The 14,736-nt window shown below is 38.2% G+C and overlaps 1 protein-coding gene across 1 annotated transcript in view; it reads left to right on the top strand.

Annotated features, from left to right (window-relative positions):
• CACNA2D3 (calcium voltage-gated channel auxiliary subunit alpha2delta 3) overlaps positions 1-8,468 on the top strand; it is a 798,772-nt gene extending 790,304 nt beyond the window's left edge. Inside the window, exons 37-39 of the mRNA XM_055079897.1 lie at positions 2,758-2,873; positions 3,095-3,174; positions 8,098-8,468. Coding sequence (XP_054935872.1) covers positions 2,758-2,873; positions 3,095-3,174; positions 8,098-8,190 — 289 coding nt within the window. The 3' untranslated portion in view covers positions 8,191-8,468. The remainder of the gene's footprint in view (positions 1-2,757; positions 2,874-3,094; positions 3,175-8,097) is intronic.
• The last annotated feature ends 6,268 nt before the right edge of the window (positions 8,469-14,736 follow it).

Genomic DNA, 14,736 nt, shown 5'->3' with positions numbered 1-14,736 from the left:
GATTACTTTGAATTAAAAGGTTAATTGAAGGAGAAATGACACCTTTAATATGTAACTCTTCCCTTCCACAACCACTGTGGATTTCTTAGGGTTTTTTTTTTTCTTTTATGTTCAGTAAAGTTTGATCATTTTCTTCATAAAGAAACATCTTTTACTAGGTTTATCCTTGGGCATTTCATAGTAATTATTGACAATATCAGTGGTTCTTTATTTCATAAATATTTTTTCATTGGTTATTGCCAGTGTCAGGGAAAGGCTGTGGTTTTATATGCTGATTATGTAACTGGGCAGCTTGCTTAGTTTTTTTCTTGGTTCTAACTGTTGGTCAGTGGGTTCACACGGATTTTCTATGAACACAGTGATATCTGTTCTTTGGGTGACTTGGTAGTATCACTTGGGGTTAGATTCTCAATGTGCATTTCAGGTTTTTTTCATGCAGTTGGTTTGCTGGTGTTTTTTATAGCCAAATGTTGATAATTTATACTTTATCCCCCAAAGTGTGTTTGCTCTAATTTTTCAAATTGTTTTTAATGATATACGTAACACTCACTTAAAATGTTTAAAATGCCTCTGTATCTTTTGGGTTTTAATGTAACTTTGTGACTTCTTTTTCTTGATCCAGAGTGCCATAAGTGGACTTACGTCCTTGTTCTTTTAAGCCAGAGTTTGATTCTTTTAGTTATCTTCACGTTTTCGTCTGCATCTTATTCTTCTGCTTTTATCTATATAAGTTCATTCTGCTCATTGATTCAGTGAATGTTTACTGAGCATCTGCTCTGTCCCAGGCATAACTCTGGCTTCTGGGGATAAAAGATAACCAGGGGCAGACGCATGTGGCCTTCCTCCCCTGGAAACCACAGTTTGTTGTGAGAGACAGACAGTGAGCAGGGAAGGAGGAAGTGGAGGCAAAGGAGATTGAGAAGAAAGGCAGTGAGGTCGTTGGTGTCCTTGACAAGAACTGATCCAAGGGTGTAGTAAGGACTACAGCCTTATTGGAGTAGATTTGTGAAAGGAGAGAAGTGAGGAAGTAGAGAGAGAGGAAGAGAGAGAGAGAGAGGAGAGAGAGAGGGATTGTGCATAATTCTTTTTAGGAGTTGTACTATAAATGAGGACAGGGAAGCAGGGTGGTAGGCGAAGGTAAAGTTAAGGGAGAGTTTTGTGTAAGCTGAAGAAAATGGCTAGTAGACAAGAGAAACTATTTGTACAATGATCACCTCTCTCCTCTTCCATCAGTCACATCCTTGCAGAAGCCTGAGGGCTGGGCTTTGGAGCGGGCATCAATTCTCAGCCCAGTGTACCACAGGGGAGAATGAGTATAGGGCACAGGTGCAGGTTTATATTCTTATTTTTCCAGTTTCTTGATTCAAAAACACAGTTCATTTATTTGCAAAATTTTTTCCCAGTAAAAATATTTAAGCAGCCCAGACTCAAATCTGCACAGATTTGAGTCTGGGCTGCTCTCAAATTCTCAAGGATTAATTGGATGTGTTTTTAACCTTTAATTTCCACTGCTTATATCTTTTTGCTATTAATTTCTAATTTTACCTGCATGTAAAAGAAGAACATGTAATTGATGCTTTCTGCTCTTTGGAATGTGTTGCAGTTCCCTGCGTTTGAAAATAACTTATATTCTGTTATTGCTTAGATCTGAAGAGTTTTTGCTCTATATTTTAAACAAGTCATGCATTCATCATACCATTTTGGTATTTCTATCAGTTTGTATACTATGATCATAAAAATTCATGTCATATCTTGTTATACTAGATACACTCTAGAGAACAGAACAAATTTTTTGAGAGAAAGATGAATGAAGATAACTTACAGAGAAATTGACCGTTTTTTAATGTTATAGTCTAGTTCATCTGACTAAACTGAATTTGGTAAAATATCATGAAAAATTTATGTGACAGGGATTCTGGGCCTGGGGCTAAATATTTAGCTAATCTGTTGGCTCTAGAAGAATATGGGATTTGTTCTCTAATTTGTTCCTCCAAAGAGTCACTGGTATTTCTGGTTCAAGGAGTATTTTTATGGTGATATTACTTTGTCATTTCATTGTATTGGGTAAGGTGAGAAAGAGGTGTCATTAGGCTTACTTATGTTGAACTAGCTGTACAGATAAACCCAGAATGTCACAAGTGCCATATGGCCTTAGTACCAGCTTAACTTGGTCTCTGAGAAGGATGGATCTCCTTAAACAACTAGCATTAATTTCATCCAAAAAAATACCTCTATTATGGGCAGACATTGTGCAAAGTCGTTCAGGGAAAGGTCTAGGAAGTTCACTTCATCTTTTATCATTAATATGACATAGCTTCAATCTATCCTTGTTGGAGGGAGAAGGAAAAATACACCTCAAAGAACATCAGATGCAACTTGAGGTGATGTTTAGGCCCTGGAAGAAGAAAATGAGTCTTGGAAAAGCTTAACCTCTTAGACCTTGGAAACTGAGGTGATTTAGCCAACTCTGACTCTCCTGTTTCATACACGTAAAAGTCCAGTCTTTCCAAGGTGAGTTTTATGAGCTATATATGGACTAGATGTAGGTTATAGGCTACTGTCTTCTTAGTGAAACTTCATATTTGAAAGTGAAGAGCCTCAGGGAAGGAGGCAACTTGACTAGTAAAGCAGTCTCTGAAACTTGTTTTCCAAAATATCACAGTAGTTCCCCCACCCCAGGGAAAGTTTTCCTCATGGCTATTAAGTTGAGGGATGGTAAATGACCACTCACTGTCTCTCTGCCTCTTGTTCCAACAGGTCCTTTGTCATCCAGCAAATCCCAAGCAGCAATCTGTTCATGGTGGTGGTGGACAGTAGCTGCCTCTGTGAGTCTGTGGCCCCCATCACCATGGCACCCATTGAAATCAGGTATATCCTTTTGTGTGTAGGTCCAGCCACTACTGATGAAGCTGGTAAGGGGGATCGACAGTAAGGAAACCTAGGGGAGAAATCTTAGAGAGGAGGAGATGATATCCTTTCCACTATTAGAGAGAGAGAAGTTGTTAAGGGAGTTTAGTGCCAAGTTTTGAGCTCTGAAATTCAGAGTAAGGAAAAGGAGCATCTTGGAAATAATGCCTTAACAACAGTCAACATAATGAATCCCTTAAGTGTGAACGTTTAAAGGCTCAGAAGATCAGAAGGCGTCCGGAATCTTGTCATGGCTTCCATCCTGAGGTAATCTGAGAACCCTTCCTACTCTTTTCCCATCAGATTCACCATGAGAATCTCACAGTAGTCAAAGAATTATAGCTCAAAAGTTTACTCTTGAGAAAGCAATCCCTTTCAGGCAAACCAAAGAAGAATATACGGGAAGGCTAATGGTACTCTACTTTTAGCCTCTCAATGCCTTCTTATTTAGTCTGTGCTTAATAGTCTTATCTTATTATATCCATGTATATTTTTTAAAAGCCTCTTTACTATCTTCCATATTACAAATGTGCTATAATTTTACCACTTTCCACTATTACACATAAAGTGGCTCTTACCATCTTGTTTTGCTTCTTTCAAATTGTAGTTAAAATTATTTTCCTGCTTACTTTTAGACAGCCTTTTATTTATAAGAAATTCATGTAAAGCAAAAGTGGCAATACTAATGTCAGATCAAGAGTCACAATATATAAATGTGGAATGATAAGCCTTTAAACTCCCCTAATCACACGAAGTCACAACTCTAAAGACACTACATTTATACCAAAAGTGATGATCAGAGAAAAATTAAACCTAATACTAAGGTAAACTTATCACTGATGTAGGTGAATTATGTCCTTCAATGTTGTAGGCAAAAAAAATTAAATATGGCAAGAAAAGTTACAATTTAAAAATTAAGTCCATCCCCCACCTTGAAAAATAGAAAACTTGCCTAGACCAATTACTCTAGGGAGACTGGGAAGATATTCATTTTTTAAAATGCCACCAGAGCCAGCTGAGTGTTAATCTCACCTGTAAATAGCAAATAATTTTAATGTTATTTAAACTATCCAAGTCCTAGAAAATATTTTTAAGTCAGTATAGTACTAAAAAGAATTTGGAATTTATTGAGAATGTTTCCTTCTATATTCGAGGGAGAGTTCAATAACAACATAAGTTGAAAAGGTCTTTGATCAAATTGAGTGATCACCTCTAATAAAAGCTCTATGTAAAATAGAAATATGAACAACAGTCCAAAAGCAATAATACCACTTCAATTAAAACCAGAACTGCATACATAGCACTAAAGTCACTGGAGTAAAAATCCTCTCAAGGGCTTCCCTGGTCGCGCAGTGGTTGAGAGTCTGGTGGTTGAGAGTCTGCCTGCCCATGCAGGGGACATGGGTTCGTGCCCCGGTCCGGGAAGATCCCACATGCCATGGAGCGGCTAGGCCCGTGAGCCATGGCTGCTGAGCCTGCGCGTCTGGAGCCTGTGCTCCGCAACGGGAGAGGGCACAACAGTGGAGAGGGCCGCGTACCGTGAAAAAAAAAAAAAAAAATCTCAAGTTAATAAGATAATTTGCTTTGGTAACTAGATACATGGTAAACACTAAAAAAAAAATCAGTATTTTTTTTCTTTAAGTTTCTAGACCCACTGAGATGAGGTCAGTGGAACAGAATAGTAATTCTTATGTAGGACAAAGTTTCAATTCAAAGGGGAGAGTATAGAATGGACTTGCATGGTAAATGATGGTCTCATAAGAAATTCTAGGGATTGGACTCATGCTCTTGGATTGGAAGAATTAAAGTTGTTAAAATGGCCATACTACCCAAATCAATCTACAGATTTCATGTGATCCCTATCAAATTACCCATGACATTTTTCACAGAACTAGAACAAGTAATCCTAAAACTTATATGGAAACACAAAAGACCCAGAATCTCCAAAGCCACTCTGAGAAAAAAGAACAAAGCAGGAGGCATAAACCTCTCAGGCTTCAGACAATACTACAAAGCTACAGTAATCAAAACAGCATGGTACTGGCACAGAAACAGACATATGGATCAGTGAAACAGAACAGAGAGCTGAGAAATAAACCCACACACTTATGGTCAATTAATCTTCAAGAAAGGAGGCAAGAATATACAATGGGGAAAAGACAGTCTCTTCAGCACATGGTGTTGGGAAAGCTGGACAGTCACATGCAAATCAATGAAGTTAGAGCACACTCTCACACCATACACAAAAATAAATTCAAAATGCCTTAAAGACTTAAATACAAGACATGACACCATAAAACTCCTAGAAGAGAACATAGGCAAGACATTCTCTGACATAAATTGTACCAATGTTTTCTTAGGTCAGTCTCCCAAGGCAATAGAAATAAAAGCAAGATAAACAAATGCTAACACATATATATGGAATCTAAAAAAAAAGAAAAATCGTTCTGAAGAACCTAGGGGCAGGACAGGAATAAAGACGCAGACATAGAGAATGGACTTGAGGACACGGGGAGGGGGAAGGGTAAGCTGGGAAGAAGTGAGAGAGTGGCATGGACATATATACACTACCAAATGTAAAATAGATAACTAGTGGGAAGCAGCCGCATAGCACAGGGAGGTCAGCTCGGTGCTTTGTGACCACCTAGAGGGGTGGGATAAAGAGGGTGGGAGGGAAACACAAGAGGGAGGGGATATGGGGATACACGTATACATAGAGCTGATTCACTTTGTTATACAGCAGAAACTAAAACACATTTGTAAAGCAATTATACTCCAATAAAGATGTTTGAAAAAAAAATGAGACCTAATCAAACTTAAAAGGTTTTATACAGCAAAGGAAACCATAAACAAAACAAAAGGGCATCCTACAGGTTGGGAGAAGATATTTGCAAATGATGCAACTGAAAGGGCTTAATTTCCAAAATATAAAAACAACTCATACAACTCAATAACAAAAATCAAACAGCCCAATTGAAAAATGGGCAGAAAACCTAAATAGATATTTCTCCAAAGAAGAAATACAGTTGGCCAATAGGCACATGAAAAGATGCTCATCATCACTAATTATTAGAGAAATGCAAATCAAAACTACAATGAGGTACCACCTCACACCAGTCAGAATGGCCACCATCAAAAAGTCTACAAATAACAAATGCTGGAGGGGGTGTGGAGAAAAGGGAACCCTCCTACACTGTTGGTGGGAATGTAAATTGGTACAGCCACTATGGAAAACAGTATGGAGGTTCCTGATAAAAGTAAAAATAGAGTTGCCATATGATCCAGCAATCTCACTCCTGGGCATATATCCAGGTAAAACTATAATTCAAAAAGACACATGCAACCCTGTGTTCATAGCAGCACTATTTACAATACCCAAGACATAGAAATAACCTAAATGTCCATCAGCAGATGAATGGATAAAGACGATGTGGTGTATATATATAATGGAATATTACTCAGCCATGAAAAAGAATGAAATAATGCCATTTGCAGCAACGTGGATGAACCCAGAGATTATCATACTACTCAAAGTAAATCAGAAAGAGAAAGACAAATACCATATGATATCATTTATATGTGGAATCTATCAAGTATAAGTGGAATCTAAAATACGACACAGGGCTTCCCTGGTGGCGCAGTGGTTGAGAATCCGCCCGCCGATGCAGGGGACACGGGTTCGTGCCCTGGTCCGGGAAGATCCCACATGCCGCGGAGTGGCTGGGCCCGTGAGCCATGGCCGCTGAGCCTGCGCGTCCGGAGCCTGTGCTCCGCAAAGGGAGAGGCCACAACAGTGAGAGGCCCGCGTACGGCCAAAAAATAAATAAATAAATAAATAAATAAAAATAAAATAAAATACGACACAAATGAACATATCTATGAAACAGAAACAGACTCACAGATATAGAGAACAGTTTTGTGGTTGCTAAGGGTGTGGGGGAAGGATTGGGAGTTTGGGATTAACAGATGCAAACTATTATGTCTAGAATGGATAAATAACGAGGTCCTACTGTATAGCACAGGGAACTATATTTAATATCCTGAGATGAACCATAAAGGAAAAGAAAATGGAAAAAATATATATATATATTATATAATATATATAATGTATACTATATATGTATCTGAATCATTGTGCTGTACAACAGAAATTTACACAACATTGTAAATCAATTATACTTCAATAAAATTTTAAAAATAAATAAATAAAAAAGAAATTCTAGGGATTGGAGAGAACTTCTTATCCAAGACCAAAGAGTTATAGAAGAAAAACAGATTTATTTAACTATATAAAAATTATAACTTTTTGATGGTAAAACATAACTAAGTATCCAGTTTATAGAACTTGAAAAAATATTTATAAATCAAAGCATAAAGAGCTCTTTAAATTGATAAGTCAAACAACTGCATATAAAAATAAACCGAGGACATGAAAGATACAATTTACTGGGTGATCAGAAAATACAGGTACCAATGAAATATCTAGCAATAGTCATCAAAAGCAAAAATACCCTTTAGCTCTGCACTGTCACTCCTGGGCATCTTTACCTAAGGCCAAGGCAGGAGCAAGTATCATTGTTTGGTAAGGAGCTATATTCAGCACTCTTTGTAGCAGTAGAGAACAGATGAGAAGATGAATGACCATCAATAAGAAGAAAAAAGAACTGAATAAAATAGACCTAGAATAATGGAGATAGAGAAATTTCCATCAATTAGTGGATAAAAATCACGGTACAGAAAGGAATAAATAATATGATTTGAGATTTGTAAAACAGAGCCTCCCTTCCCCCAAATTAAAAAGAAGACACACACAAAACCTTCCATAGCCAAGTATCTGAAATGATCAGCCCCCTGAGATGTGATCTTTTACTAAGAAGGTCAGTATTTTGCTTTTATAAAATAATCACAAGAGACTTGTCTACCAACAGCCCTTTGCCTCTTGAATGTTCTGCATAATAGGATACAAAGAGTCATTTTGAATACTTTATGCATTGACAAGTGAAATCAGAGATTCTCATTACTAACGTGATGAAATGTAGACAAGTCCATTTCCTGGCATTATCTAGGTTCCAAATGATTTTGTTCATACACTGGAGAGCAGGGAGGGATCTGGGGACTCCACATACCTTGGGAAGTTTAAGGCATCTTGGGATCCACCTCAGCTCTAACCAACCCTGCCTTTCCCTGTAGGAGAATGCGAGGGAGTGTGGGGGTGCGCCGAATCTCCAGGCCAAGATGGTCCTTATCCTGCTCCCACTGCTTTTGATGCTCTTCTCAAGGTGACACTGATGGAGATGTTCTCTTGGCATGCTAAAGTATGGATAAACTGTGAGCCAAAATATGGTGCGACATAGGAGACATGAAATGTAGTCCAACCATCAGCATCTCATGATATTAAACTGTGCGTGATATAAACTCTTAGAGATAAGTTGACAAAAAAGTTATCTTTTTACTTTGCCAGTCATGCAAATGTGAGTTTGCTACATTATTATCATCCTTCATCAGAAACGGGACTGCAAGTGGGCAGTGTCCCTTCTGCTTGAAACCCATTGAAACCAATTTAAAACTGTGTACTTTTTAAATAAAGTATATTAAAATCATAATCTCCTGGTTTGGGTTTTATTATCATTTTACTGCTGAGAATACAGAATGGAAAGTACATGAAAAAGTCACCCATTCCAGACAGCAAGAAAGGATGGTTGTTGGCAGAGACTTTACTCTAAAGCAGATTCTAGACAAGTATTTAACAACTGTTTAGATGCTCCACTCTCAGTTATAAAAATATTTACAGAAGTAAATCAAAATATCATCTACATCAGAAGAATTTATTACACAGAGCTCTGAATTTTGTTGAACAAAACTTCAGTAGAACTCATAATTTGGATGAGAACACAAGCTTCCATAATATTAAAGTGTTGAACTATTTGGGAACAGAAATAAAGTCATAAATCCTAGGGATTCGTTCTGAGAAGACTTGAAGGAGGAAAAGAACAATGACTACAAATTACTCTCAACCTTATTGCTTGAGAATATGGCTTCTGGCTTTCCCCATAAACAAGAGATGAAATTTGGTCTTATATATAACAGAATATGAAACTACCCAGACCTGTAAGCATTTCTAAATTTCTGAACCAAAGAAAACAGCGTCCATTGGATCATGATTACCAAATAACCATTCCAAGTGGAATAATTTCTATGCCTAGGTAGAAACGAGAATGCCTTTCTTTAGAGGACAGACATCTAAAAGTCATGTGGAGAAATCAACTTAAACTCTTAAAAAAAGCCACATTATCCTGTTGATATTTTAGAAAAACTGATGTTATACTACTTTATACTAAAATGATTCCAGCATTTATAGGAATAACAATGCTACATTGTTATACCTCTTTAAATTACTATTCCTCCAACCCACAAGGTCTTCCTGCTCCTCAAGCATGCTAAGTGGGCACCTGCCTCAGGGCCTTTTCACTTGCTATTCCTTCTTTGTGAGATACTCTTTCCCCCAGATATCTGCATGCCTTCCTCCCTTACCTGCTTCAGGTCCTTCCTTCTTTGGCAGTCCACCCTGACCTCCTTGTTTACAGTTGTAACTTCCACACCCCTCCACCCTTCTCTCTTCCCTGCTTGATATTCCAGCATAGCAGTTATCACCATTGGATTTGTTTATTGTTTGTCTCTCCCCAGGTGAATATAAACACCAAGAAGCAAGGATTTTGTTTGCTGCTTTTTTATTTTCTCACTGCTATATTCTCATCTCCAAGGAGAGAAGAGTAGAGTGTCCGGCTCAGAGCAGACCCTCAATAAACATTTAAGCAAGTAAGCAAGAGATAGTAGTAGTAAGAGCTGTGCTACCAACGTAGGAGGTGACTGTGTATACATACCCCTGTGGTATAGTGCCATGTGGGAGTATCCCCATTACTGCAGAGAGCAAGGAGTAATACCATATTCTCTATTATCCTGCCATTGCTAATTTTTGAAGACTTCTATTTGCAGTATTAATGATTGATGCCAATCCTATCCAAAGGTATCCTATCACAGAACATTTTATTAAAATGTTTGGGGGCTTCCCTGGTGGCACAGTGGTTGGGAGTCCGCCTGCCGATGCAGGGGACGCGGGTTCGTGCCCCGGTCCGGGAAGATCCCACATGCCGCGGAGCGGCTGGGCCCGTGAGCCATGGCCGCTGAGCCTGCGCGTCCGGAGCCTGTGCTCTGCAACGGGAGAGGCCACAACAGTGAGAGGCCCGCGTACTAAAAAAAAAAAAAAAAAAAAATTAAAAAAAAAAAAAAATGTTTGGTTTGCTGCTTATAATTAAGATAAACTATAAAGTGATACAATTTAACATAGCATTATATGGCACAGTTATTAAAATTATAAGCTTTGACATTTAATATAATTGGTAACAGATTCAGAAGGCACCTAGAGCTAATCATAGTGTAACAATCTAGCAATTCGTCCTAAAATGTAGAAAGCTTTCATATATGTGAAAATTCATAAAAATATAGAACAATTGCAATATTTAGTGAAGGTAGATTAATAAAACACAGCATGGACAAGAATAATGGTGTGAGACCTTTTTCTGTCCTAAAATTAACAACAGGGCAACTCCATATGCTATCTATTCATTAGAGTAAGATGACATAGGACACTAAAATGAGATAGTAATGGCAGTGGTAAAAACTACTATTTACTGTCTGAAGTGGTTTTAAAATAAGGAAATGTAGCATTATTATTCAAATTATGAGCAGTACAGCACTACAGGGGATAATACTTCTCTTGTTATAAGAGACTGTGTAGTTTAGTAAAATATTAAAATCATAGGCAGAAGAGCACAGTTTTATTACTATCAATATTAGAGGTCGAAATAATTTAGCAGACCCTTGAGGGCCATTTGCAGTGTCTGCAATTTGGGAGCTTTGTGAAGATGCCTCTAATTGGCACATATATGCCGGGGAGCGTGTTGGGGGCATTTCTACTCATGTGACTTTGTCTTACATATCCAGCTTGTAGCAGCTGTAATTCCTGCTGGGGACTTTGCAGGCATCATTTCCCCTAATCCAGTGATTACAAATCCTGGGCAACTTTGCCCACTCGGGAACATTTGGCAATATCTGGAAACATTTTTTGGTTGTCACAATTTGAGACAAGAGGAGGTGCTACTGGCATCTAGTGGGTAGAGGCCAGGGATACTGTTAAACATCCTCCAAATCCCGGGACAGACCACACAACAAAGAATTATTTAGCCGAGTATTTCAATAGAGCTTAAGTTGAGAAACCCTGCTCTAATTCTTTAACAATCGATAAGCTTTTGTCTTTACAAATAGATGCCACAGACCTTCTGGATTGCCACGTGGCATTTAAATTGTGCACGTTTGCACCACCAATGCTAGGAATTCTTTACATAGTTTAAGATACTAAAGTACAGATTCAATTCAGTAGCAATCCAGGTGTATCATATCTTAAAATACTCAGATGATGGGGTCCTTCTTGTCCTCCAGGCCTCAGCAGTCTTCCACTGAACACCTGGGAATCCTCGGTCACTGCCTGCTGTTTGCTTCAGAGCAAGGTACTCATGGGGCACTGGCATTTTCCCGTTCGCTCTCAGTCTCCCCTCCCCACACCTGTAGGAGGGAGCTCAACTGTCGTGTTCACTTCTGGATTCCCAATGCTGAGAATTGCTCCTCAACTTCAGTGACACCCAGGAAGTGTTTGCTGAATGAATAAATAAACCACCCCCGCGATACCATTTATCAAAACCTTCTATTTACAAGTTACTATGCAGAGAACTTTCCGTCATCATTTCCTACATCTGCTATTATTCCCATTTCACTGATGAGGAAACTGAGGCTCAATAAGCAAGTTACCCAAATTGCTAGAGCCAGTAAGAGGCAGGGCCTTATGCCACACCTTTCCCCCTTAACCATTACAATACTATATACCATATGCATATGTATCAGTACAAGGTACTATAGTCCCACATGGCAGCAGACCCCAGTCCCCTTGGATACGTAGGAAGTCAGGATGGCAATACTTTCTAGTTTAGGATACTCTAATTCAGCAGCATTTGGACACACTGAAGGCAATATACAATAGTAGATTATAGTGATATTTTTGTAAAATATGGTTAGAAACAGCAGAATAATATGACACTGTGGCTATATCTGTAGTATATTCAAAATACAGTCCTTCCTACTCATATACACATTATAGGTAATGCAGGATGGTTTAAACCAGGAGTCAGCAAGCTTTTTCTATAAAGGGCCAGAGTGAATATTTTAGACATTGTGGGCCGTGTTGTCTGCCTCTGTTGCAACTATTGAACTCTGCCACCGTGGCACGAGAGCCCCTGTGTTCCGTTAAAACTTTCTTTAAGTGCACTGAAATTTGAATTTCATATATTTTCGCATGTTGCAAAATATTATTTAGAGGTTTATTCAAGTATTTAAAAATGTAAACACCACTCTTAGCCTGAAAACTGTAGGCAGTGGGCCAGATTTGACACGGGGGCCATATTGGTCAACCCCTTATTTAGAAGATTGCGGCTGACAATTTTTAAGGCTCTCATTACGTGATAAATTAGGAATATCCTTGCAACTTACAGGCGTGCATGCTAGAATTGTGTCAGCACTATCAGTATGGGAGCTTCTACAGTACAAATATGACCACACGATTTTTACTTTAACATCACACAAACTAGTACTGTTTGAGACACTGTAAGTACCCTAGTATAATCTAATGCCTTTATATGTATGTAACTACAAACATAAATAAAGAGCATACCTCACTATAGAGTGCTGGCATTACTGCTACTCGAATTGTAAGGTGAGGGTATAGGCTGACATAGTGTAGTTCAGCACAGTATATTATCATTTCTGTTCCCACAATTATATGTAATAAAGTGAAACATAAAATCACATCGCTGCTGCCAGCATTGGCTGTCTTAAAGCAGTTACTTCCCTCAGCCTATGCTGTACTGTGTGGCCCTAAACTATGATATTGTGTGTCATACTGCTATATCCCATGATGTTAGGCTACCAAGAATCTTGTTAACAAAAATCCTACCACAAAATCCTATACCAAATGACACCATATTGTAATTACCCTGGCTCTTAATGGCTAACAGTAAACCAGTTATTAGAGATAAATATTTGAGTGGCACCTTCTCAGTAAGATATTGTCACAGCGACATGATATGCACTACTAACTGTAGCTTCAAGAAGAGTCCTAAATTATAGTCATACTCTTCTTATATTTATCAATAACTCTATATTGTCCTTAAATGTGCTATTGCATTATGCTATCACATACTCTCCAAGCTATAGCAATAAACTTGGGGTAGAGAGGCGAGCATTTGAGTGCTGACTGTGAAAAGCACTTCACAATAATTATGTCACATAATCCTCACAGAAGGAGTGCACACAAGCCGTGAGAAGGGGCATGTTGGAGACGACAGGTGTGAGGTTCAGAGATTATAGGACTTGACCAAGTCGCACAGGCAGTGATGGACAAAGCCCTATTTACTTTGCCACCTTGTCAACGTTACTTATCAATTACACTGTCAGTAATGCCGGCACCAGCATTGCTACTGTATTATCCCATGTACTGTCTTAACAGAAAATTTGGCAATATTATTATTCCACAGTATGGTGCGCCAATGGCCACTCTACTATCATTTCAGTCGCAATAACACAATTACGCTCTACATATTGTACTTTTTCTAACAATAACGCTGCCCTCCCTTGTCTGTAGTCCTACCTTGCTTCTAGTTATGAGAACAATACAGCTACTGTACTAGTGCAGCCTGCAGTTTTAGTCGAAACAGCAAAAGTGCTAATAGGGAGCCTAGTGGTCTATACAGTACTATATCCTATGCCTAGAAAACCACCATTGCGACTGCAAGTTTTCAGTAAAATAGTTAAAGAAGCATCGCTGCTCCTCAAAGGCAGGACTATGGTCTGTGGCTTCCTCATTTCACATCACTAAAAGCTTGCAATTTGCCCAACACACTTAGGAATCACTTGGGTTCTATGCCAGCTCTGATATTGAAAGTAACCCCTTTGCTGCACTACTCCACATGATAGTCCTATAATTTTAGCATTGTTATGATATTATTGCTAAGCCATGTCACACTGGCTTCCAACTTGGAAGCAATTCTGCCACTACAATAACTAGTGTGTGATATTTATAATTTTAGCAGAAGTACACAACCAGTCTGACACTTAAATTTTAAGTATTCACAGAATTGATATACCATAATGCATTTTGGTTTAGCACAGTAATAAAACAGAATTCTGAAAAGACCACACATATCATGAGAGTCCTAATATTTGTAATTTGTAGTTTTATATGAGTATCATATATTATTTTAGCTTTCATTAGTATTAGTTTTAGTGTTGCTGTAACTACAGTATGTCGCATTTAACACACTATTCTGACGCTACCAAGAGGAATACCTGACTATTACATAAGGCACGATCTTTGAAGTCAGACAGAGTCAAACATAAGTTTGAGTCACAGCTTCACAGCTTAATCCTTATGTAATTTTGCTCTAAGTACCTGGTAGTTGTAAGTCTCAAGTTTCTCAACTATATGATGGAGCTAATCACAGAACCCAACTCACAGTATTGTCCTGAGGTTTAAATGAGACATATCTAAATGAGAAATACTTCTAATTGCACAAGATGTGGTGATTTCAATAATTATTAGTTACTACTGTCTTAATTATTTTTACTATTATGTTAATACTGCATACTCATTCTGGTAATAATATTACTACTAAGCTACTTAGAAATAATATTACTATATAATATGCCATCAACTATTTGAACCAA

Source organism: Physeter macrocephalus, chromosome 18 (genome assembly GCF_002837175.3).
Source record: "Physeter macrocephalus isolate SW-GA chromosome 18, ASM283717v5, whole genome shotgun sequence".
Classification (NCBI taxonomy): Eukaryota; Metazoa; Chordata; class Mammalia; order Artiodactyla; family Physeteridae; genus Physeter; species Physeter macrocephalus.
The sequence above is the reverse complement of the archived record's forward strand: the minus strand, read 5'-3'. Positions and strand labels throughout refer to the sequence as shown.